Below are 26,928 nucleotides of genomic sequence, written 5' to 3'. Positions count from 1 at the left end.
GTGAAGAAGCAGAGTCTGGGGACTTTGGGTTGGACTCTCTAATCTCTGGGGCCGAGGTCACTGAGGTGGTCAAAAGCTCCTTGGTGGCAAGGTCCCGGGGGTGGGTGAGACACACGCAGAGTTCCTTAAGGCTCTGGATGGTGTAGAGCTGTGTTGGTTGACGCGGCTCTGCAGTATTGCGTGGGCATTGGTGGCAGTTCCACTGGATTGGCAGACCGGGGTGGTGGTTCCCCTATTTCAGTTCTCCAGCATACCACACGGTGATTGAAGAGGTGAGAACGTACTTGATGACTGCAGAGTAGAACTGCTGCATCGACTGTACTGGTAGGTTGAATTTTTTCAGCTGCCTTAGGAAGTACATCTTCTGCTGGGCCTTTTTTATGACGGAGGTGATGGTGGGCTCCCACTTGACGTCCCGGGTGATGGTGGTGCCCAGGAAGCGACATGAGTCCACCACCGTGATGGAAGTGTCATGGTTATGGGGGGCGACATGAAGTCCACAACAACCTCTGCTGTCTTCTGTGCATTTGACACCAAGTTGTTGTGGCTGCAGCAGGACGCCAGCCTTTCAACCTCCATTCTGTTTATTTATCAAGTATATGGCAATGCACTTATCTACTCATCAGCTTATGACTTGTTTTTGCTTGTCATCTAGAATCTTCTGGTGCTGATTCGTAACTGGCAATGGCCAGGAGACTCGTGAACAGGAGGGAGAGAGGGTCTTGTTGCTTAGAAAATGGACAGTAGCCACATTTAACCACAGTATGTCATTCTTACATACTGCTCATTTTAAAGAGTTGAAGAGATTGAGGACATTTTTTTATTTTCTGTACAGTTTAGGGGGAAAAGAGGAGATCAAGGAATCCAATTTCTTGAAAGAGTGTTAGTATATTTGAATATTTACATCATTTACAAAATATACAAATAAATACACAATAAAAACAAAATAATCCAATAAATTCACAGCTCACAAACTTAGACTGGATGCTTGTATTTTCTTATCAAAACACACACTCAGATAACACAGCCTGCCTGATGTTGCAGAAAACAACTATTAAAGATGACATTTGACCCACGCGTTGTCAGCTTTTACAGCTTTGTTATTTTGTTTTGCTCCAGTTAAACGTACAAGCAGGGTCGAAAAAACTCCCACCGAGACAGCTGGTCAAAGAACAGTAAGTTGGTCCATGAAGATTTTTGTTGTGTTGTTCCCCTGACAGAAATAGGTCTGTGTGTCTTTTTTCAGTTTAGAACATCAGAAGCAACAGATGTATTTCCTGAAAAAAATATAAGAAGTAACTCAATAGCAGCTTTGTTTTTCTGAATTTGCCAGCGACATGCAAAATGCACATAAACACAACTTTCAAACAGTTCTATCAAAGTTGGAACTGGGCATGATGCTTTCTTGTGTAAAACTCAGCTTTACCTGCAGTTCTTTGTTCCACACTCCAAGTGATCTCTGCAGCTGGATCCTACCGGCTTCAGACTGTTCCAGCGCCACAGCAGGGATCGCTTGGTTCGGTGGATCAAGTTGTTCCAGTCATCGGGAACAGGTAGTGCATTCACCTGTGGAGGCAAATTCAAGAACATTTATTTAAAAAAATTGTCTGCAATGGAGAAAAAATGTAAACATCATACAGATGAGCCCACCTGAGAGATGCACATTAGGGACAGAACAGAGAGGATGATGATCTTTTCCTGAAGCGTCCTCATGTTCACTGCAGGAGGTTAAGTTAGAGAGAGATGCTTGTCTGATAGATGGTTGGTGCCACGTCTCCTCTCACCTGTATTAAAGGCTTTAATTGGGTTAGGGAGGAGCTAACCTGTGACTGTTTCACTCTCTGTGCTTGTTGCTTAAAGTCTGGCACAAAGTCACAGATAGAAATCTCTCCCAGCGGTGAGATTTATCAGCTCGGTAATCATGAGTCAAAGTTTATCTCCGGGTGTCCAAAGTCCTCTTTAATCAGCTCATTTAGGACTATATTCCACGTTGTAGGTGTTGGAGACATTAAAGGGATAGTTAGGTCTCTTTTGAGTGGGGTTATACGAGGTGTTAAGCTCAACTTAGCGATGCAAACATGTAATAAATGAGCAATGAATGGAATCCGTAGGATTACAGAATGTTTCATCTAAAGCAGCGTTTCCCACCCTTTTCAGCTTCAGAGCCCAAAACACAACAATTACCATCCCACCTGACTCCAGATGTCTTTGATTTAACAACATAAACATGCATAAAAACTTAATTATTCAGGGAAAAAAGAAAACTGCTTAAGCTTATGGTCACTTATATTAATCATTTTTTAAAGCAAATTGCATTCACCTGAAAAAAGGGAAAGGCTCTGTTTTTCTGACTTAACAAGATCCTTTTTACCAAAAAAATGTAAAAGCTGTGTTCCCTTTCAGTCGATTCACTCAAAGTACAACAAAGGTACCACGGGACATCACGCCTCTGTGAGGCCTGGCTGGAGACGCATCTAATCACGCTGGTGCCCACCAATCTTTTCATGGCTCTTTTGGCTTTCTGCCTTTTTCTTTCCTTTCTATACCGCTCCACTGTCTCCCCATGAGCACCATGTTGGAACCTGCTAAGTTTCCTCGGACTAAAAATTTGCCCTTGGTCAAGCAGGGCGTGCCTCTTGGACAACCAGATAAGTCTCGCTCCACGACTGCATCATGGTCCGTTTCCGGCTGGGAGCCAAACTGTCACTCCGCCACACAGTCATACAGCTGTTAGGCATGATGGCTTCCTCTAGCTGTAGTCCTCTGCCTATTAAGGATGCAGCATTCCCAGCGTTTGGTCCACTCTCACCATCTTTGTACCTTACATCAGTTCATGACGTTAATCATCACCAGGGCCTGCATAGTGGCTCTTCTCTCATGGAGAGAACCAGTGTTGTTTCACTGTAGGGTTCTACAACTGGGTGGGTGTCCAAGCGTATGGTAGTGACCAGAGATGCTTCCCTCAGAGGCTGGGGAGCTCTGTGTGAGGGGATGGCAGTGAGGGAAGTATGGTGGATCTGTTTGCGTCGAGTTTCAGGCTTGGGGGGAGAGAGGTCAAGAGTCTGGGGGCCACAGCAGCAAATGATCTGTCACCTTTGGTCTTTAGCCTGGTGCTGCACAACCAGTAGGCTTTGGTCACTTGACCTCAGGGACCTGCTGGGGGTGTAGGGACTAAGAAGATTACCATTGTGCTTGTCCATGTAAGGCCCTATAAACCAGAACCAAGAGCTTAGGAGCCTACCTCGTAACCAGCGGGTTGCAGGTTCGAGCCCCCATCTGTTGGAATTGTGTCCTTGGGCACTTAACCCGCCTTGCCTTCTTATGGTGGTCGGAGGGACCAGTGGTGTCAGTGTACAGCAGCCTAGCTTTTGTCAGTGAGCCCCAGGGCAGCTGTGGCTACAAAGTAGCTTATCACCATCAGTGTGTGAATGTTTGAATGACTGTGTTGTAAAATGTCTTGGGGGGTTGTAGAACACTAAAAGGAGCTGTATCAAATACAGACCACTTATCGTTAATTGAAAATTTAAGAAAAGTTATTAAAAAACCTGAAAGCTGTTTTACACAAAAAACTGGTTGGTCCAAAGGAAAAAAAACAAGACTAAGTGGTCACCTGTTTATTTGATGGTGTTTTTAGTATATGAACAGTGATTTTATATCATGTAAATACAGATTTTTACATGAAGCATTGGTGTTGAAGTGCACAAGAAAAAAAAACAAGATATTTGTCAGTTAATAGATCCTAAAACCAGGGTATCTGCAGGTTTAAGGGAGCCAAATTTATGACTTTTTAAGACCCTTTTTAAGGCCACTTTGACCAAATTTAAGCAATTTTTTAAAATTAAATTTAAGCTATGATTTCCAGCTATTGCCTGGAACCGGTGCCAACCACGTCGCGAACATGGCATTAGCCATCCAGTTACCATTAAACTTGCACTTCCCCATGGCGCAAGCTCCCACTAGCTTAACCAGCTAATGTGCTCATCTAAAAATATCCCCCTTTAACAACCAGCTGAATGTGTACGGTTCCGCTTATGCCAATATCATACACAAAAAATGCTGAACACCAACTAGAAATTTATGAAAGTTTTATAGAAATAAAAGAATCTTGTTCTTTGGGTCTTTGGACATTTAAGACCTTTGGAAACTGTATTTAAGGATTATTTGTCATTTTTAAGGATTTTGAAGGCCTTAAATTTGGAAAAGCAAATTTAAGACGTTTTAAGGACCCGCAGATACCCTGTAATACATATCTTTAAACAAAAATACAAAATCCTTTAGAACAGTTAGACTTTGTATTTTTTAAACAATCACAGAGCAGCAAAAGATAAAAACCTTTCCTTCAAATAGGAGGAAAAGCTTAACGCTGAAACAATTAATTAGAGGAGCAAAATAAAACATTACTTATGAGACTGGTTTTAGAACAGCTTTTGAAAATCAAAGTTCCAAATTCAAGATGGAGTTTTTCATCTCAAGACTCAAGACAACTTTATTAGTCCCCGAGGGGCAATTCGAGACAGCATTGTGAAGCAGCCGGCACTAAAATCTCTAAATTCTAAAAACACAACCAATTTACACATTTGTAAAACCCATAAAACCTATGTGTGCATTCATGTCATAACCTCACATGTGAATGACCAACAATGAATAAACCTTTGGCTCACACACACATACACACACATACAAGTAATGCACACTCCCCCTATCTGCACTGAGAATTAAGAAGAAGCACAGCTCTGGGAACAAAGGAACTTCTCCTCCTCTGTTTTTTACAGCATGGGCATCGAAGTCGGCGTTTGGAGGGCAGCCACTCGAAAACAGTATGAAGAGGGTGTGATGGGTCTTTAATGATTTTCTGTGCTAAACTTCCTGTATGCTGGTCACTGAGAAGTAAAGTTTCGCAGTGGTAGTCCAATGATCCGAGAGCACACCTTGACGGTGCTTTGTAGACGGTTTCTATACTGGAGGCTGACAGAATAAAACCAACAGGGGATGGAAAATGTGATAATACTCTCTATAAAAGAATAATAGAAAGTCAGTAAAATGTCCTTCCTGACTCCGAATGAATTCAACTTCCTCAGGAGGTAGTCGTTGCTGGCACTTTCTGAGGATGTCCTCAGTGTGGGAAGCGAATTTCAAGGGGGAGCTCAAAGGTGGTCCCTAGATATTTAAACTCAAGTGCAAGAAAATGTGTCCGTGCCCTTCCCACCCCCAAGACACGTAAAAAAAACTCCCTTTATCCTCCTAAATCAATTCTGCTCATCTTGTTCTCGTCCTATTAGAACAGGGTTTGCTAAAGCAGAACAAAACTTTTACTAGACTATAAGAACATCTTCTTAACTTTGCGTGCAACAGTTGTACAGATTCAAACTAACAGTATCAAATAACGGTTGACTTCAGAAACAAAACGTAGGCAAACTCAAAAATTCTTCAGCTAACACACACACACACACACACACACACACACACACACACACACACACACACACACACACACACACACACACACACACACACACACACACACACACACACACGTATGGCAACAGTAACATCTCTTTATCGAACCTAAAAAATGTAGATAATTCTGTTCTGCTTATTATGGTAAAAATGAAATGATTATAATAGTGTGTTTAGTTAAAATGATGAATTTCAGTAACAGTACAGTTTGCATTAAAAACAGTAAATTCAGGAACATATATTTGCCTGAACCCGCGAGGTTAAAAACAGGTTTAGAACATATTCTAAGTATTAGTTGTTGCTTAGAGACCGATGGCAGAAATGTTGGATTTGTGGTACAAACGCGACTATGTCAGGGTGCTTAGTGCTATGATGAGAGCAGAGGTTGACGTTCTGCAGCAGAGCTCTGAAAAACAAAAATGGCAGGACATTTTTCATCATTTCTCCAACAGAATCACACACTCAGAACTTGTTATATGTCGACATTTATCCATTACGGATGGTGACTCAAAGTAAAACACTGATTTCCTGTTAATACAGTGGTGCCAAACTCCAGTCCTCGAGGGCCAGTTGATTCACCTGTGCAGCAGCTCATCAAGCTCTCCAGAAGCCTGTTAATCACCTGCTGATTGAAATCAGGTGTGTTGGAACAGGGAAAACACTAAAACATGTGGGAAGGCAGCCCTCGGGCCGGAGTTTGACACCTGTGTGTTAGTGCATCGAACTCAAACCTCTCTGATGGGGTCGGTGCTGCTCGCTCACCTCTGGGGCTTTCTTTCTACACATCAGGATCACGAACATTCCTCCCAGGATGATGCCGAGACCGATCAGCATGAACGGGATGTTCTCCACAACGTTCTTCTTCACAACAACCATCTGCAGCTTCTGGGCTGACGTGTCATCAATAACAACACTCTGAAGGTAAATCAAAGCACAGCAATATAAAACTTTAGATTCTCACACAACAATAATAAAATCAAAGAACAAATCCCAGGTTTTTGCTTACAGTCAGTTTAACACATATTTATACACAATTTTTACAAATGAAATAAAGCAAAACATCTTAAAAGCCCCCTGATGCTAAAAATTTGAACTAAATGCACAACTAAAAGATCAATTCATAAAAATAATATACAAGAATATTTAATCTGTATTTATAAGTTTATACCTTAAAAATTTAGTTTTGTCTTTACTGATTTCAATAAAAAAATGATTTGTGAATATCAAACCAACAGCTGCTTTACTGCTTATTTTTCTATTATAGAATAAAAATGATAATAATAACAAAAGCTCATTTGACTGATGAATAAGTGAAAAATGCTGAAATTCACTCTGATAAAAACGTTCATGTGGAGCAACTATTCTGATAGAGGTGAATGCATGTACGTAAAAAAGACTAAATAAGTTTCGTTCCATCAGTTTGGATTGGATTTTTATTGCTCATGTAGCATTAATGTAAACCAGCACCAAGAATAGGGCTGCATAAACGTAACAGATGTGGGTTTTTACCTCATTGAGATAAACCACAGGGAAGATCACGGTCCTCACGTTTCTCGTTTGACTGAAAGCAGAAAAACAGGGTTGAACAGTATTAAGATCCAACATTAAACCAAAGTTAATCAAATAAATCAATTAGGAATGCATGATGCATCGGCAGGTATCGGCCGATGACAGTCATTTTTTAACATATTGGTATTGGATCGATAAATAAAACAAGGCCGATATTTTTCCCATCTTGTTTCAGAGGGTGATGTGTATTTGTTTAGTCAAGTGACAGTGATTGTAATCATCTCAGGAGAGTAAATGTGTGTGGTGTGTACACATGAAAATGTCAATTCAGCTTTAATAATTTTTACTCTATGCAAAATCTGCTGATTTTAGAAGCATTATAATCAGTGGTATCGGCAAATATCAGTTATCGGCCATAACAGTGATCTTAATATCGGATACTGGTATCGGCCCAAAAATTTCATATCGATGCATCACTAAAATCAATAAACTGGCTATTTAAATATTCAACAAATAAAAACAAACAAAATGTCAGCTGACAACAATGTCTAAAAGCATTTATTAAGTAGATGTTTTTTGTGCACAAAAACGTATGTCGTCAAATTTGTTAATTTGCTGCGTCAGCGTAGGCACCTGCTACGGTTTCAATTAGCTTGACAGATTTCAGTAAAATTTTTAGATTCAGCATTTTAAAAATTACTAAAACAGTTAATGCCAAAAAACCACAGCCTCTAACATTTTTATTTTTCAGTCTTAAAGACTAAAAAAGAGGGGATATTGAGGCAAAACGATTGCAAAGAAAATGGAGGAGACCCCAGGAAGAATAGCGCCACACTAAGGTGGGAACTACTGAGGTTCTCAGTGAAAATAAATAAAGGGATACTAAGCAGTTTTGCTTGCTTTTAGCACCCACTAGTGTCCGTTATTATTTATCTGTGGTCAAACAGAAAATGAAACTTATCTCCTTGCTGCGTGTTCGTCCTTTTAAGACCTTAATCTAGGGGCTGTGACATACTAGATGTTTAACAGCACAAACGTGTTTAAAATGGCTGCCACATGTTGTTTGTGCGCGTCCCCCAAAATTAACGTGACGCGTCCGAACTCTGCAATATACGAGCAACCAGTAGGTGAAGTTGACAAAACGAGCAAGACACACATGGCGCCCGTCTCTGGTTTAGAGGTCTTTCACACTATCTACGATACAGCTGCTGTCTTTTTTTTTTTCTGGCTTCTGGAGAGCTTGACGAGCTGCTGCACAGGTGCATTAACGGTACGGGAACAAAGATACAACACAAATATGCAGGATATCGGCCCTCAATGAATGGAGTTTGACACCCCGGCTGTAAAGGGTCATTTTAGCACATACTGGCTCAAGAAAATGATTTACAAATATGAAAAAGCTGCATAGTATGGCTTTAACATAAGGGATTTATCAAAATATCAAACTATCAAATATTTTCAACACAATATATTTTTTCCACAAATTATAAAGGACAAGAGAACTTGAGTCATTTGCACTTACAGATTTCTGACTTGAACAACTGAATGGAGCAAAGCATGTACATGCACAAGTTTACTTATTATAGATAAATAAGATTTTCTCATTCATTTAAACAAATTGGAGCATTTCATATAAAATGAAAGAAGCAGTTTTCACTTGATTAGATGGAACAGAACAGGGAAGACCAAGGTGCTGAATAAAAGATAGAGCGGGGCAACAGAAAACGTTTGGACTCAGAATACTGGTAATTTCGTTGATGGAATATATATTACTCTTTTATATTACTCTTTTTTCATGATGAATTAATTATTGCGAATGAAAACAAACCCAAAACTTACATTTATACTTCTATTAAAGACTAAATTATGACAATTACTCATATTTGTCGACATATAAAATATGACAACATATGAAAACAAAAAAGATGGGAAAATGGAAAAAATCAGCAACAGGAACAGACAGGACTCGACGAGAAGAAAAACAGTGTGTGTGTGTGTGTGTATGTATATATATATATATATATATATATATATATATATATATATATAAAGTAGACTAAAATTAAATCAAATTGGACAAATAAATTGCGACTAAAATAAAAATTATTTTAGTCAAAAGACTAAAACTAAATTAAATCTTCTTGTCAAAACTAACACTGATTCAGAATTATTCAGATGTCGTGTGGTCACACAAACAAGTGAGCCAGAACTGTTCAAAAGTCCAGTAATAATGATGATGGTGGCTAATCAGCTTTTATCTTGCAGATATGTCAGATCATACCGATGGAGCAGCTTTGTTCGGTGGTGAATGGTAGATTTGTGAAGAACTAGGCGAGATTTCTGAGACAACAGAAACTTGAAGAAGAAAGAAATGAGCAGATTACCTGAAGGAGGACATTTTCTCTATATAGACGTTAATCTGGAGACGTTTGGCTGCTTGCAGGACAATTCCTGTGAGCTGCACATCAGAAACAAACTTTTATAAGGATAAAGTATGTTTAATGTGTACACAACACCCCAAACATGTTCAGAATCCTTCTAGTTATATTATTATAAGTATTTGAAAAATGACTCATTAACCCACACATATAAGTAGTAGTTTTGTAACTTCTCATCAATGACATCAGATCTGAGCCATAAAAGAATGATTCACAGCTAAAAGCTTCTAGCCTGGCCTGCCAGACTCCTCCTATGTTTAATTCTGCACAGAGAAAGGGTCTGGGAACGCTCCTATTCAAATAGAATTCTAACCGAGCCAATCAGCGCTGAACAGCGTGCGTCACACACCACAACGCCGAGTTTGTCATAAACATGGCGACTGAACCGGAGTTCGCTGCAGGTCTTTCCTTTGTTCTAACTGACTTGGACACGTCGTTAAAAAAACAAGTAGAAGCGCTAAAAGCCTTTCTTCTAAAGAAAGAGGGTTGTGCTGTCGCCAGACACCATTTTGGACTACAGCTAAAAAACTACAGCGTTGCACAGTACAGTCGGCATTTCCGTCTTTTTTCTGATTGGTTGTTTTTGAGCTGGCTAGTCCCGCCCCTCATGTGACTCTGCCTGCGAGTTACCAGACTCTCTCTCTGTGGAGAATTACAAAGAGGACGAGTCTGACAGGCCAGGCTAAAAAGCTTCAGTAAAGCAGAAACCGGAACCACCTAACAGAGTAAGTGAAGAGCACATTTAGGGCTACGCAGAGCTCAGTCTTTTACTCTGGCAGCTTTAAAAGGGCCATATCACAGAAAAATCCCCTTTTTACTATGTTTTATTGACATTTCCTCATGAGAAAAAGCCCTTGACCCTTTTTTGGCTGCATTCATGGATTTTCCTGTCTCAGCTGCAAGTTAGTCAATGTAAAGATTTTTCCTGCATCCGGGAGAAAGTACCGTGAACCTGGTCTGATCTTCTGCACTGGGGACAAAACACGGCAGTACAAACCATGTGTCCTGTCTACAAAGATGTTTGTAATGGCCAGCACAGGATATGTGTGTTAGGGCACTACTGTCTAGGGATGTCCCGAGACAACTTTTTCACTTCCGATATGATACTGATATTGCAGCCTTCAGTATTGACCGATACCAATCAATTCGAGCAATTCAATCAAATCAATATCAATTCGATATGATATCAGCAAAAATCATACATATTTTTACCTATTTCATAGCGTGGAATGTATGGAAGCCTTGATCAAGTGATATTTCTCAGTTGGCAAACAAGAGCCAATAACAGGAAGTATGAAAAAAAATGACCATTGTTTTTAACCATTGGTTGCAAAAATGTGAACCTTAACTGACTGCTTATATCGGAGATTTTTGATGCAGTCCGATAAAATTTGGTACAGTGTTTTGGGGCCAATATCTAATTACTTCTGATATTGATATCGGAACGGGACATCCCTACTATTGTTTACAACAGACTTGGTAGTCCAGAGGTTAGGGCGCACACAGTTATGTGCAGGTTTGCATACTGGTCTCAGCACCAACTTTTTTCTTCTTTTTTTTAGCTACACTTGAAAGTGTGATGTTTTCAACCCATTATTGGTAAGTTGTTTCAAATCTAAGGACTGATCTTATTTTTCTTAAATGTTTTGTTTTTGTTTATTTAGCCAGTGTGAGTCCATGTGAGGTGAGCATAGTAAATCAACTAAAATGCTGCTTGGAAATGACAAAATTCAAAAATCTGACATCTCAGTAGCGCTAACGGTAAGATTTTATCATATATATATATATATATATATATATATATATATATAGTAGTGGAAAATATATATATGTATATATATATATATATATATATATATATATATATATATATATGTATATATATATATGTATACTTATGTTTATGTGCTTAGCAGACGCTTTTATCCAAAGCGACTTACAATTTATTTATTTATTTTTAACCTATAGGACATGTTGTGATCTGTGGGGGAAACCGGAGTACCAGGAGGAAACCCACACATGCATGGGGAGAACACGCAACTCCACGCAGAAAGGCCGCAGCCGAGTTTCGAACCTGCGACATTCGTGTTACGAGGCAACAGTGCTAATCACTGCGCCACCATGCAGCCCATATATATATATACATATATATGTATATATATATATATGTATACATATATATATGTACATATATATATATATATATATATATATGTACATATATATATATATATGTATTTATATGTATGTATATATATATATATATGTATACATATACACTATATATATATATATATATATATATATATATATATATATATATATATATATACATACATATAAATACATATATATACATATATATATATATATATATATATATATATATATATATATATATACATACATATAAATACATATATATATATATATATACATATATATATATATATATATATATATATATATATATATATATACATACATATAAATACATATATATATATATATATATATATATATATATATATATATATATGTGTATGCTCAACAGGTTGAGCAGGTTGTCCAGTAATCGGAAGGTTGCAGGTTCGATCCCGGTTCTGGACAGACAATTCTGCTGTTGCCTGCTGGTGGTGGTCGGAGGGACCGGTGGCACCTGTGCTTGGCAGCCTCGCCTGTCAGTGCGCCCCAGTGAAACTGTGGCCACTTCGTAACTCATCATCATCAGTGTGTGAATGTGTGTGTGAATGGATGAATGATGCACTGTAGTGTTATGGGCTCGATACACGGGAGGCGACTTCACCTCTCCTCCATTCATTTTCAATGAGTCATGCGCGACAAAGCGATAATTGCAGGTCTCCCTCCTACTAAGTGAAACGTGAAAAACGTGCGTGTGAAATTTTGCGCTCGTGCACCTTTTTTAACTCTGAACCGCTTAAATAACCTTAATTCCCTCCAACCTGGCACAGCCAATCAAAAAAACGGAAGATTTGATTTCGTCATGGAACAGAACGCGTCGGCGGCTTTGCCGCTAGCCGCCGGTCGCCTCCCGTGTGTCAGGTAATAAAAGTGACAGTGACGAATTTTGATGATCGTGGTAGTTTGTCGCCTCCCGTGTATCGAGCCCATAAAGCGCTCTGGAGTCCTTACTCTGAGAGGCTCTATACAAGTGCGGGTCATTTATCATTTATATACTGTGCCTACCTTTGCTCTCATTTTAAATATGATCCGGCTCCTTTAAATACATTAAATTTACAGGTAAAAGCAGCTTCACTGCTCTAAAGCTGCTTGTGAGATGGTGGAACTTGTTTACTGTAAAGTGACGTTGGCACATTTGTTGAAAAGACTTTGATCAGTCTAGATAAACTCATGCCAAATTGAGGGCAAACAGTAGCTTGTTTACTGGGTTCAAAGATGTGTTAGAGCTAACAATAAAAGTTTATTTCCCACTTAAAATAAGGGTTTCCATTTTTATGACAGTTTTTTATCCCCATTTGCATATCAGAGCGTAAAACATCAATGCGTCCGAGGACACGTTCCGGTTTAACTCTCAAAAATTGCAACTTTTGTAGAATAAAAAAATGAATAAATAAGAACAAGATTTTAAAAAACACCAGTGCACCATTTCCAGGAAGTAGAAGTGAGCCACATCACAGCTGAGCTTCAGGCGGCAGGTTTTGGAGTCTTATTTCTTGATGTTTGGACATCTCGCCACAGATTGGCTAATAGCAACACGACTCTACTACTGACTTAATTTCCTAAGTGACAGCGTGACATAGAACTGTCAGACTTTTCTAATCCCACTGTTTCACCGTCTGTTTTCTATCAGAAGCTAATGCAGGAGATAGGTGAAGGAGATACATTTTTAAAATTAGTTTTTCAGGGTTCAACACATTTAAATCAATATGAGAGCAACTTTATATCTGCAGAACCCATCCCTTCATCATGGGTGCTTACAGCATAACAGGTGTTTGTTTTTCTGTCCACTTATCAGGAATGGTTACAGTTATTAGACCCGATAAGAGTGGCCTGAACTTATCTTTGGAGACAGCTCCGTACCACTCACCTCTACTTTAATAGTTAACCACGTTTCCCCTGATTAACCACTGCTAATGTGAAACAGTTCACCATCTAGTGGTAGGGTTTTGTACTGCAGGCATAGAATGAAAGTCGTACCGGATGGATATCGATGGTAGTCTGGTGTTGCTCCTTATTGGGCCTCATCCCAAAAACATCTCGTATACATTTTTCATCTGCCTGGTAAAAGTGGGGCGAGGACATAATGATGGGGGCACCTAAACAGAAAAAAGACCACTTCACAGAAGCCACTGTACAGGATCCAGAACATATAACACCTCTGTGACATACTAATGTATCGTCTCATTCTTCACGCAGGCTTGCTGCTAAAGCACCCCCCCCCACCTTGTTTACACACACTGACGTTGAGCAGGCCAGAGCCAAGGCAGTTGCCAGCGGGAACGCAGAAGCCCGTGTTGGCTGGGTTCACGGTCAGATTGGCAAACACCTCATCGGGGGGGACGAAGCGATACCCAGGGATCCCTTTTACTTTCACGTCCTTTGTATACAGAGCATACACAGACCTGGAAAACAGATTCACAAGATGGATAATCCCTACAGATTATTACTAAAAGTGTGTGAAAACGGACAACTGGTATTCAGTTAGTAACATGAGCGTTAAGCTGATTAACTGAAAACCGGAGCAGTGAGCTTTACGGTAAGTGTTCAAAGGTTCTTGCCAGATGTTTATTTTTCTATAAGGAAGTTAGCCATCAGAGGCTACACTTCCATGTATTTACAGTCCAATCTGGTATTTCTTGTTTAAAGTGTTACAAGCTGCACGTTAACGGTGGCTTCACATAACAAAGAAACACTGATCAGAAATTCCACCAGTCGGCCTAAACTGGTGTTCCTAATCTAATCTCCAGACCTGGATCATAAGGATTAGGAGGACTACTGAGAGTGGCATTTCATTACATGCCTTACGCTTAGGTGAAAATCACGGCTGCTTTTTCAGCAAAAACTTATTTTCATGCAGATTTTTCAAACATGACAAGTCGATGATCAGTTAAATTAAATAATTGTGTCTAAATGTCCTCTAGCTGGAGTAATGTGGTGCTTCAATGTTTTAGATTAAATGAAAAGTGAGCATAAAACCACCAAACTAAAACAATAATGTCAGGACTAGGGACGCACCAATCTATCGGCCCCGATCTCGGGTTTTGTCAAGATCGATAATCGGCCAAAAACTGCAGTCAGTGCACTCCTAGCTAATGTTAAAGCAAATCATTGCTGTAGAAGAATTTTTGGGGACGTGTGTGTCAAAACAGGTACAAACGTTTTGTTTTCCAAATTAGAAAAATGACAGTCTAAAGGAACAAATATGATTTAGTAGTTCAAACAGCAATGCTAATCATGTTTGTTTATATTTGAGAACATTACCTCATGTCCAGTTAAAACCAGTACTGTTTCATGAGTATTCATATTGGTTTTCTCAATTAGAGGAAACTGAAACATTGATGTAATCTGCTTTTGGTTAAGACTAAATGGGTATCAGCAAGTCAGGTTTTTCTCAAGATCGGTGACTGGCCAAAAATTGCAATCGCTGCACCCCCAGTCAGGACATCTCTCAACTTACTTCGACTGCAGCTCACCTGCAAATGTCAGAGGAGAACATGTAGAGGATCTCCTCCTTGCTGATGATAGGATGGAAAAAAGCTCCATTGGTTCCATTAATCATGTTACACTCATCAGTTGTCCACCAGTCCAAAGACCTGCAGTTGTACACAAACATGGTACAAATTTCAGCTTTTGTCAGCATCTTGAGAACCAGGTGAGTTGACGTTTATAACCCGTGGCTCGTGTTTAGTAGGACTGCACGAATCATCACTCGGCCTGTTTAGTAGGTTTATGATTAGGGACACACAGTTCTATAAAGTTCTGCCAAAGATGAAAAGATTACCTTTGACTGTTCCATGTGTCTACTCTACCAAAGTCCTTGTAGTTCTGCTGGCCAGTGAACAAGACGTATTCTCCATCACTTGAGCCGTTGGTCTTATAGAAAAGTCCAAAAACATCATCCAGGGAAGGGACAAATACTTTGGCCATTTTGAGCAAAGGATCCTCGTATCCCCATAGCAGCTCTCCCACAGAGCGGGTGGTGAACAGGCCGATACCTCGGGACCTCATGTAGTCATAAATCAGACGGGGAACTACAGGTATGTTCTTGACTTTCTCCATCACCGTCTGTGGAGAAGGAGGGCACGGACAGCATTGGACATCCCGGTATCAAATAAAAGCCTCTAGTGAGTGAGTCACACTGAATCATTACGTTTTCCTTTGGAAATAAATAAAAAAACACAAGCCACTTCATATTATCTAATGTGCATCTATGACAAAAAATAACTTCACAATTCTGAACCTTTATGTCAGAATTACCAGTAAACACACGATCATCTTAATGTGTATGAAGTGAGCGTTAAACAGCCAGCCTTCATTTAAAAAGTTCAGTAAAACCAGTTTTCCTTCAGTCAATTTAATTTGTCATCACTTCATAAATGTTACACGTAATTAGAATTTACATATTTACAAACAATTAATCTATTCATTCATTATGAAAAAAGCCAGGAGAATCCAAATTTTTACTCAAGTACATTTTTGCTAATGCAACACTTTACTTGTACTTGAATGCTTTTACTGTTTGGTATTCACATGTTTACTTGAGTAAATGATCTAAAATACACATTTGACCAAACAGAAATGGCACAGGAGGATTTCCATTGCTCTATATTTGAAGAATAACCAAAATATGCATCTCTCCTACAGAATTACGTTATGTTGTCACTGTGAGTGTCACTAACTACCCGGTAATCCATAAATGCGTGCCTCAATGATACAAATATTTAGTTTTTCATTCATTCATGACAAAAATCACCATGTTGGTAACCAGTTAAAACATTTTACTCACTACAGCGGGGATGTTAATCGTCCGTATGAGGTCACTTTCTGGACCTCGGGACATGTTGAGCTGAAAGATGTAGGTTTTAGGATTGACTGCTGACACTCTGGTTCCATTTTCCTTGAAGACCACATTCTCCATGGGCCGGTACTCTCTGTGTAGACAAATACAAACATGATAACAATGTCAAGAACTCTAATGCAGTTATTTCAAACTTAAACAACAAAGAAAACAGATAGCTGTGAGTTGCTCTATGCTAGTTAAACAGATGACAGGGATTTTCCAGGTAAAATAAGGCTGCATGAGTCATGACATAAAAGCTTTTAGGAAAACACAGGACTGTTTTAGTTTCAAGATTTAAAAAAGATCCCAGAGCTGGGTCTGCTCTGATATGGACACACAGGATCTCCATCAGAACAGACAACACTCAAGGTGCATCAGCAATTAACCTTTTCTGGCCCGATCCTCCTGGACGGTGGTCTGAACTTCTACTAATATAATGTGGTAGCTGTCTTCTTGAAACATGGAATACTCATCACCTGGATAGAGTATAGCTCTATCCAGGGGCAGCAGTAGCTCAGGTGGTAGAGCAGGTCATGGGTTCGATTCCTGCCAGGGGTATTCTGCTGTTGTGTCCTTGGGCAAGACACTTCACTCAACTTGCCTGTGTTAGTGGAGGTCAGAGGGGCCGACGGCGCCAAATAGCAGCCTCGCCTCTGTCAGACCTCCCCAGGGCGGCTGTGGCTACAAAGTAGGGGCTGCATGACTTAATTTTTTTTAAAGTCGACTGTCAAGTAATGAAAATCGAGTCGACTTTGACTAGTCGTTGATGACGTCATACACCAGAAGCAGCGCGGGGGCCGGTTGGTTCGCTGGAGTTTTTGACAATTAAAATTGCGCCCACATTTTCAAAGTTAAACACATTTCTTTTAACAACGGTAGTTTCTGCTTCAGCTCTCTTGCCCCTCCCCCTGCGCAGCGGCCGCAAACTCACTGATGCGCCTGCAGCCTCTCAGAGTTCCTGCTGCTCTAAACATTAAAATAATTATTTCATTTTCTGTTCCTCACTTCTGATTACCTTCAATGGTGTCTGTTTGTTGCAACCACCAGGTACAAAAACTAACTTGTTTTTATTTGACTATTTTTCTGTCCTGCCTGCTTATTATCTTCCTGCATCTCCTCTCAATCCTAAAGAAAAACTGCTACCTGGGTTCATATATATTCACCTCATGAGTTACCTTTGAACTGCAGTTCTAAAAGATCTACCGACCGCAAAAATAGCGGAGCGCTCGCCGGCCGCACCGGTGAGGTGTGTCACCGGAGGACAAGGTGATGCGCTCCGCTCCACAGCAGTGAAAAGCATCAGGCACAAATAAAAGAATAAAAGACAGAAAACATAAAAGGAAATGAGCCGACATGAACGATTGTGTGTTAAATTAGTTTTTGAGGTGGCGACACCTGATTTGATAACGTTACTGTGGCCGTGCTCAGGACGCAGATGTCTGGAGCGCGTCAACAATCAGAGCTTTGCATGCGCAAGCTGGTTAAGGTTAGGATGGGGGTGAAGGGAAGGTAAAATTGCAAGAGGGTAAACGTCACAATTTGGTTAAATGACCGTTTTACGGCGGGTGTCAGTACCGACGCTCTGGCACAGCGAGTTGCCTCCAGACGCGCAGGAGCTCGTCACCTGCTGTCTTTTCCGAGGACTGCATATTGTCAGTCATTATCACGTGACAGCGACTAGTTGATGACAAGCATAAAAAGTCACTACAGAGCAGTGAGGTCGACTAGTTGACTATTCGACTAGTTCATACAACCCCTACTACAAAGTAGCTTACCGTCACTGGCAGTGTGAGTGTGTAAAAGCGTTTTTGAGTGCCCTAAAAAGCGCTATATAAGTTCAGTGCATTATTATTATTATTATGATTACTATTATTATTATTATTATTATTATAGCTCTAAATTTAAAAACAATGAAGGATTTAGGAATGTTCAAAGTGTGGTCCAGGGGCCATTTGAGGCCCTCAGTGACTTTTATGCAGCCCCAACTTGAATTTCTACAACGATAAATTTTGTGTCTCCAGCAGGTTATTTTTCACATTTGTACTTAAATGTCTCTTTTGGACATACTTTGAAGAGTACAGATGAATAAAATAACCATAAAATAATGTATGGATTTTTAAAATTAAGAAAATAACATTTTTGTGGTGGGAAAATACTTTAAACTAGATTATTTTAGTCCTTGTCTCAAAAGGTTTGGACACGCCTGTTTAGGTAAACGTGGAGGAATAATATTGCCTGGTGAAATAATACACCACTACGTTAGAAAATAAAGCTGTGTAATTTTTAAGAAAACTTGTGTGTGATGTTCATTTAAAAAAAAAGACTCCAATTTTAAAGAAAGCATAAAAGTGTGGTTCTGGAGCAACAGAGAAAGGTCAAGTTGGGCCAAGATGCAACCGGTTTAGGACTGATGGAAGCAAGAAGAGCAGTAGATGTAGGCATGCAGGTCAAGTTTCCATAATGGTAATTGCCCAAAACTGAATCGGGGAGCATGAGACATCATTTTCACATGTTGAATGGTTAATAGAGAGCATGGATCTTAACCCATACTTGAAATCTGTGGAACATGCTGAAGAAACTTAATGTCTGATTCTCCCATTACCAAAACAATTCATTTTGATACTTAGCATGTCTGTGTGACTTTCTTTTTTTCTGGAAGGGAAATGCATGAGGCTTTACTGACACCATTTGGTTAATTGGTTTAAACCAGTTTACCCTGTTCCCGATGTTTTTTTAAGATGACAATTTATTTGACAATTTTTCAGACATTATATTTCTTTCAAGTGCATGTGGCTCTTACAGAAACACCTTTTGATTTCCTGATTGCTTTAGAAACTAAAAATTAGCTCTCGCCAGTCATTCGATCTTCACGAATGACTGCTTCTATTATTTATAACAACAAGCAGCTGTAATGGATCTGGCTATGAAACACCCATGCACTGGTAGAAGGCTTTTGCATTCTTGATATTCTCTCACCGATATGTGTACGGTCCAATTTCCACCACAGCTGGCCTTTCCCCATCCAGCACCTCTTCTGGGTTTGTCACATTAAAGAAGTAAAACTGCATGTAGATGGGTGCAGGAGGATCCTCCCAAGCTTCAAAAGCCTCCGTCCCATTTCTCAAAACTACTTCCTACAGAAATAAGACAAAGCGAAGTTGGTTAACCAGATCTGCTGATGAGTAGTTTCACAAGACATGTGAGGGTGAGCTCATGCCCTGATTAGGACATCCAAGCCACAAACAACATTTTTGAGTAAAGACAGGAAAAAACCTAAAGTACATACAACAGTTTAAAAGGGTTACTTCGGTCATCTAATTACTGACACGCTTAAATAAATGCTTCAGATTCACTTAACATACATGTTCCAAGGTCAGAGAATTTGATGATTGAAATAACGTGAATGTAGCAACTTACAACTATTTAATTCAAGCAACACAAGCTGCAGTTTCAGAATATTAATTAGCATTAAAAAATGTGGCTACAAATTTCATAAGAAAACAAATGTTAACCAGTAGCAATGGTTTGCTGAACTGCTATTCTAACTACCTAACCCGAGCCCTGCAGATACCTACACTCCCAAAACAATGACCCATGAGACTATTAGACTTTTAATGATGGGTTGGCTGTCATTTACAATGATCCTGTTTTTTCATGCTGCTATTGTCCTGTTCACACTTGAATCTTCTATGTGCAATAACAAGTAGTGCAATAATATCAATCAACATGTCGATCAGTACGATTCGAATGTCAGTCAGCGCAATGTTTATCTTTTTAATTATTCTGCTTTTTTACTCATTTTACTAGTGTGTGTATGGCTCCCTAAAGGGAAGGCTATGTGTTGTTCTTTTATTATTTTTTTTACTCTTCATGTTTTTATCATTCTATTTGTGGTCTTAGTGCCATTTACCAACCAAATTTTGTTAAGTGTATGCATAATGACAATAAAAAATGAAATTCAATTCCTAAGATAATGTTAGCAAACATAGCTGCAAAGCTAGGGATTAGCATGCTTACCTTTTTAACCGTCTTCTTCAAAACATTTGGAAACACGTCAGACAAAACTAAAGAAATGCCCAAAAGAAGCAGCAGGATAGAAAAGACTCCGATGGCGTAAATACAGCATGATTTCAGTACCATGGTGAGACAACAGAACAGATTTCAGGAAGCTGGCTCGAACAAGAGCCACTGAGCAAGGTGTTTTTGTTTAGGTCAGAGCTCTCACTTCAGGAACTTGCTCGATCAAGCAATGACACACATCCGGATAGAATCGTCATGCTTACCACTTCCGGTGTTGCTTGAGGCGTAAAGAGTTTTCTGGAGCACTCAACCAGACCTCATTCAGATTTAGAATTGTATTTTTTTTTTTCGATATGAAGAGGTAATTGTAACAGGTGGTAAAAAACAATAACATATATAAAACACATTTTCTAAAAAATGCTAGTTTTAAAGACAAACGAGAAAACTGCTGGTTACCATCTCGAGTTCTTTGTTTGGAATCTCTTTATTTCTCTTCTGTTCATTTAGCGAACACATCTTCTCAAACTAAAACAATGTCATACTTGAAATTATAGATTTAAACATACAAAGTTACCATAAAGTGGGTAAATATATGTCAGCCTTTTTAGTTTTATTTATTTATTTATTTTTGATTCTCTTTCCCATTTGCTTTTGCACTGCCTTGCCATCTTCTCCACTAGATGGCAGGGCTTTGTCATTTTTTGAAACAATTATATTTTCCTTTTTTGTAGCCAGTCAACTCTGTTTTTGGGTCCACATGTTTGTTGGACTAGTCAATCAGACCATGATCCTCTCTCTCTCTCTCTCTCTCTCTCTCTCTCTCTCTCTCTCTCTCTCTCTCTCTCTCTCTCTCTCTCTCTCTCTCTCTCTCTCTCTCTCTCTCTCTCTCTCTCTCTCTCTCTCTCTCTCTCTCTCTCTCTCTCTCTCTGTGTGTGTGTGTGTGTGTTAGGGTGGAGGCAATGTTGGAACCCCATAGGATCTATAAAACTAATCAACAAATTAATCAAAATTAAACCTAAAGTGTGAACATTAGAAGTGTTTTAATCTGATTTACAGTCCTTATCAGAGCAAATACAAAAGCAACACATCCATCCATCATTCCACCTATCCATCCATCCATCCATCCATCCATCCATCCATCCATCACTTTTCATCCATTTATTCTGGGTCAGGTTGGACAAAGAGAAGCCTTGGTAGAGTCCAACTCTGATCGGGAACAAGCCAGATAAACTGCCTGGCAATGTGAACCAAGCTCTAACAGCTCATATCGAAAGGCCTGGTAACCCCCACAAGCCCCCCTTGAACACCTTCCATAAATCCACAAAACACATGTAGATTGGTTGGGCAAACTCCCATGCATCCAGCAGGACACCCCTCGGGGTATAGAGCGGGTCTAGTGTTCCACAGCCAGGAAGTAAACCACATCGCTCCGCCTGAATCTGAGGTTTGACTATCTGGCAGGCCCTCCTCTCCAGAACCCATGAATAGACCTTGCCATCCCCCTGGAGTTGGAAGACACCCTGTGGTCCCCTTAATCAATTTCCCTCTGGGATTAATAAAGTATTTTTGAATTGAAATGAATTGAATTGTAAATAGGGGGACCTCCACTCCATGCAACACACACAAGCAACACATACAGTAAAGCCACATACTTTCACGTTTGTTCTATATGACTGCTTTTGATGTCACACATGGACATCCAGAAACGTTGATACATCATCTCATCTTTTCCGATGAAAGGTTTACAGCATCAACATGTTTCTACCTGCATTATCAGTTTCATTGCGTTGTTGTTGCAACACAGGATCATAAAATCTCCATGGCATGTTTGCTGAGCAGAGTTTCTCAACGTGACTTGTTGAGGCACTTTGTATTACGCATGAAAACCAAATAACAGTCTGCTTTTGATTTGGGCAAGCTTTTTCAAGTTCTAAAGAATGAATTAGATATGTAAATAAAACTAGCCCAAGGTTGGATCACTTGTACGTTTTTAATATCAAATTACTGCTGGTGAAGGCTCAGTTAGAATAAATATTTAGATTTTATTGAGTGCATGGATTGGAGCTATTTTTAACTTAGGAAAAGGTTCAGCAGGCTGTGTTTAAAGACTTATATTCAGGCCAAACCTTTAGTTTGACCACCAGCACTGATGTATGTCTGAATCTTTGCTGTTATTCAAAATTATTTGTCATTTTTCTCAGAAATTTGGTCCATATTAGAGCAGATTATTTAAGGGATAGTATGACATCTCTAAGTTGCCTTGGTTTTTTTTCCAGTTAATTTCATTTAAAGAAAAATATAATTTATTCTTAACATTTAATTTGGTTAAGCCTATTTTGATGCCTATTCCTCGAAAAATGGTAAAAATGGTAATTAATGGTAAAAATAGTTTAGATAGCCTTGTAGTGCTAGGTTTGCTGATTAATTTGATGGGAAGTAATACTATTTCTTCTGTAGTATGAGGGTTGTTTTGGGCCTGTTAATGAACTAACGTCACAGGCCTAGGACTTAAGGGGTAAACCTCTTTAGGCAAACATTCAAGCTTTTTGGTATGGGTATACATACAAGCTTTTTTATTATTATTATTTACAAAAGCTAGAGTTTGTGACCTGGAACAGCATCAAAATGAATATTTTTTCAAACTATCTGGATGATTCTATTAATATTAATACGGTTACTAAAATAAGTTCTAAAACAAATTTTGACACAAGCTGTGTACAAAGTACAAAGCTGTGACCTGTAACTCATTTGGTTCCTCATCAGTTGTATGACGAAACCTTTTCCTGACATCATTTGTAAATTTGTAAAAATCTGAACATATAAATGTTAAGAAATTACCCACTTCAACAGCCTGCTGAAGAGACACAATTCTAGAAATCCAATTGTGTGTGTTTGTGTCTACTTGTCTTATACACACACACACACACATATACAGTGGGGCAAAAAAGTATTTAGTCAGCCACCGATTGTGCAAGTTCTCCCACTTAAAATGATGACAGAGGTCAGTAATTTACATCATAGGTATACTTCAACTGTGAGAGACAGAATGTGAAAAAAATCCATGAATTCACATGGCAGGATTTTTAAAGAATTTATTTGTAAATCAGGGTGGAAAATAAGTATTTGGTGACATCAAACAAGGAAAATCTCTGGCTCTCACAGACCTGTAACGTCTTCTTTATGAAGTTTTTCTGTCCTCCACTCGTTACCTGTATTAATGGCACCTGTTTGAACTCATTATCTGTATAAAAGACACCTGTCCACAGCCTCAAACAGTCAGACTCCAAACTCCACTATGGCCAAGACCAAAGAGCTTTCGAAGGACACCAGGAAAAGAATTGTAGACCTACACCAGACTGGTAAGAGTGAATCTACAATAGGCAAGCAGCTTGGTGTTGAAAAAATCAACTGTGGGAGCAATTATCAGAAAATGGAAGACATACAAGACCACTGATAATCTCCCTCGATCTGGGGCTCCACACAAGATCTCATCCCGTGGGGTCAAAATGATCATGAGAACGGTGAGCAAGAATCCCAGAACCACACGGGGGACCTGGTGAATGACCTGCAGAGAGCTGGGACCACAGTAACAAAGGTCACCATCAGTAATGCACTACAACGGCAGGGAATCAAATCCTGCAGTGCCAGTCGTGTTCCGCTGCTGAAGCCAGTGCATGTCCATGCCCGTCTGAAGTTTGCCAGAGAGCACATGGATGATACAGCAGAGGATTGGGAGAATGTCATGTGGTCAGATGAAACCAAAGTAGAACTTTTTGGTATAAACTCAACTCGTCGTGTTTGGAGGAAGAAGAATACTGAGTTGCATCCCAAGAACACCATACCTACTGTGAAGCATGGGGGTGGGAACATCATGATTTGGGGCTGTTTTTCTGCTAAGGGGACAGGACGACTGATCCATGTTAAGGACAGATTGAATGGGGCCATGTATCGTGAGATTCTGAGCCAAAACCTCCTTCCATCAGTGAGAGCTTTGAAGATGAAACGTGGCTGGGTCTTCCAACACGACAATGATCCCAAACACACCGCCCGGGCAACAAAGGAGTGGCTACGTAAAAAGCATTTGAAAGTCCTGGAGTGGCCTAGCCAGTCTCCAGACCTCAACCCCATAGAAAATCTGTGGAGGGAGTTGAAAGTCCGTGTTGCTCGGCGACAGCCCCAAAACATCACTGCTCTCAAGAAGATCTGCATGGAGGAATGGGCCAAAATACCAGCCACTGTGTGTGCAAACCTGGTAAAGACCTATAGTAATCGTTTGACCTCTGTTATTGCCAACAAAGGTTATGTTACAAAGTATTGAGTTGAATTTTTGTTATTGACCAAATACTTGTTTTCCACCCTAATTTACAAATAAATTCTTTAAAAATCCTGCCACGTGAATTCATGGATTTTTTTTTCACATTCTGACCTCTGTCATCATTTTAAGTGGGAGAACTTGCACAATCGGTGGCTGACTAAATACTTTTTTGCCCCACTGTATATATATATATATATATATGGTCCAGTATATTTTAGTTTCAACCCTGCTTCAGCACACCTGATTTCAATCAGCAGGTGATTACCAGGCTTCTGCAGAGCCTGATGAGCTCATGAACAGGTAAATCAACCACTGAATCAGAAGTGGTGGAGGAAAGACATGCAGGATTCCGGCCCTTGAGGACCAGAGTTCCAGAGGTGGAAAGAGTACTAAAATTTCCTACTTAAGTACGAGTACCAGTACTTTGATCATTTTTTACTCAAGTAAAAGTACTTGCCTAAATTTTTACTCAAGTACAAGTAAAAAAGTATCGTAAATAAAATGTACTCAAAGTAAAAGTTACTTAGTTACATTTTTGTCAGCGTAAAGATGGTTACATCAGTGCAAAACTACAACACCAGTTCACAACATGCTCGTGTGTGCACACACACACACACGGACACACAGTTTGATGGAAGGATTTCTATCCAATCAGTGAGAACAGGACGTGTACATTGATTGGATGAGTTTTTCTAGGATTGTATGTTCCAATTGTGATTAAAATTATTCTTTGAAAAAAAAAGTTTTTTAGATGCCATCAGCATGTGAGGTATCTCAATGTTCTCATGACAAAACTCTAACTTGAGACTGTGCTCTAACCTGTCACATAACAAGCTTAATGAAAGTCAAACATTTCAAATGGACCGTATGACAGCTGCTGACGTTGGCCCTGCCCTACTTCTACATTACAGTTCCTTTATCCATGTCCATCCTAGAGCTTCTCTCTGACCTTCATGCTTATTTAGAGCAGCTGATTTTTAAAGTTAGCAGAGTTCATCCTTGGTAGTGGGTTCACTCACTCATTTAAAGATATCGGCCTGGGGCAAAATTCGTTTGAACAGCATGTGTAAATGTGTATTAAAACCTTAAATAAAAAAGGTTTTTGGATTTTGATGGCTGGAATTGTAAGAAAATCTGATGTTTGTGACTGGCGTAGGAAAAACAGAAACTAACTCCGGTCTAAGCCCAGGGCAGCTGGTGACGTTTCACATGGAGCTCTGCTGAAACAGCTGCAGTAAACAACGCCTGACTCCGCTGTTTCTGCATTAGCGTTACAGCAGAGAACAATGTGTCATCAATCAGATGTAGCTTCTGAAGCCTCTACTAGTCGGTCAGATTTGTTTATCTCTGGGAAACGGCGACGAGAACGTATACTGGATTACCGGAGAAGTTCAACCGAACTCCGACCCCGCCAGCTGGATATAGCTACCAGAGGTGCAGACATGTTTTAGACCGTTTGACTCAGAAGACCTGCGACCCGATTTGGACATAGAGGAGGATTCTGTTCATCGTCAGAACCAAAATCGGTACAGTTTGTTTACTTTTCTTAAACATTTCATTTCTGTGCTCCACTGGGAGCTCTAAGCTGACAAGTTTTCAGCTGGTCTTAGCTCCATCATGTGTCCCAATATAGTTCAGTAATCCACAGTTTTACTGCTGTGCGTATTTATTGATATAACTCTGGAAAATATTTAACCGACAATTTACCAGAATAAATCTTCCTGATGCTGGAGTAACTCCTTAGCTCAATTCGTTGTTTACACTAATCCCGGATGTCATGGAGGTTCTAATGTTGAAATACAGAGATCATCTTTTAGATTATATCTGTGTGTGTGTGTGTGTGTGTGTGTGTGTGTGTGTGTGTGTGTGTGTGTGTATGTGCGTGTGTGTGTGTGTGTGTGTGTGTGTGTGTGTGTGGGTGGGTGGGTGTCGTAGCTTTCCCAAAGGATTTGTTCTTTCCTTACTGGAGCGAACACGGTTAGCAGTGTTGCTGCGGTCATGCTAATGGGACTTGTCTAGAGTCCAGAAGTACCGGTGTGGTTCTAGATAGATTTAAAGATGTAGGTTATTATTTTAGATCAGACCTGTTATTTAAAAATGCGTGTAGGACACAGACACATGGCTCAGACCTTTTGCTGCAGCTGTAA

General features: G+C 39.6%; 2 protein-coding genes across 2 annotated transcripts; both read right to left on the bottom strand.

Annotated features, from left to right (window-relative positions):
• Nucleotides 1–1,113: 1,113 nt before the first annotated feature.
• Nucleotides 1,114–1,799, bottom strand: LOC107372719 (liver-expressed antimicrobial peptide 2). Its single transcript, XM_015940924.3, has 3 exons — nt 1,651–1,799; nt 1,427–1,566; nt 1,114–1,277 (listed from the first exon to the last, which is right to left on the bottom strand). The coding sequence occupies exons 1-3, from the start codon at nt 1,711–1,713 to the stop codon at nt 1,256–1,258; spliced, it is 225 nt and encodes a 74-aa protein (XP_015796410.1). The 5' UTR covers nt 1,714–1,799; the 3' UTR covers nt 1,114–1,255.
• Nucleotides 1,800–5,673: 3,874 nt separating this feature from the next.
• scarb2c (scavenger receptor class B, member 2c) lies at nt 5,674–20,702 on the bottom strand. Its single transcript, XM_015940918.3, has 11 exons — nt 20,464–20,702; nt 19,423–19,580; nt 16,393–16,537; nt 15,388–15,671; nt 15,080–15,199; nt 13,830–14,008; nt 13,584–13,702; nt 9,351–9,424; nt 6,967–7,018; nt 6,220–6,372; nt 5,674–5,863 (listed from the first exon to the last, which is right to left on the bottom strand). Exons 1-11 carry the CDS (start codon nt 20,584–20,586, stop codon nt 5,825–5,827), a joined length of 1,446 nt encoding a protein of 481 aa, XP_015796404.1. The 5' UTR covers nt 20,587–20,702; the 3' UTR covers nt 5,674–5,824.
• Between the last annotated feature and the right edge of the window lie 6,226 nt (nt 20,703–26,928).

The sequence above is a fragment of the Nothobranchius furzeri genome, chromosome 6 (genome assembly GCF_043380555.1).
Source record: "Nothobranchius furzeri strain GRZ-AD chromosome 6, NfurGRZ-RIMD1, whole genome shotgun sequence".
Classification (NCBI taxonomy): Eukaryota; Metazoa; Chordata; class Actinopteri; order Cyprinodontiformes; family Nothobranchiidae; genus Nothobranchius; species Nothobranchius furzeri.
Note: the sequence above shows the minus strand (reverse complement) of the source record. Positions and strands in the feature narration are given on the sequence as shown.

What these genes read in the sequence shown, in the direction of transcription:
- LOC107372719 (XM_015940924.3), bottom strand. Translation starts at nt 1,713, where the DNA reads ATGAGGACGCTTCAGGAAAAGATCATCATCCTCTCTGTTCTGTCCCTA. An exon ending in CCCTAATGTGCATCTCTCAG is followed by an intron (nt 1,567 to 1,650) that starts GTGGGCTCATCT and finishes TTGCCTCCACAG; the next exon opens with GTGAATGCACTACCTGTTCC. An exon ending in TGTGGAACAAAGAACTGCAG is followed by an intron (nt 1,278 to 1,426) that starts GTAAAGCTGAGT and finishes TATTTTTTTCAG; the next exon opens with GAAATACATCTGTTGCTTCT.
- scarb2c (XM_015940918.3), bottom strand. Translation starts at nt 20,586, where the DNA reads ATGGTACTGAAATCATGCTGTATTTACGCCATCGGAGTCTTTTCTATC. An exon ending in CGATTAACATCCCCGCTGTA is followed by an intron (nt 15,672 to 16,392) that starts GTGAGTAAAATG and finishes CCTTCTCCACAG; the next exon opens with ACGGTGATGGAGAAAGTCAA. An exon ending in TTCTCCTCTGACATTTGCAG is followed by an intron (nt 14,009 to 15,079) that starts GTGAGCTGCAGT and finishes TCTGTTTTCCAG; the next exon opens with GTCTGTGTATGCTCTGTATA.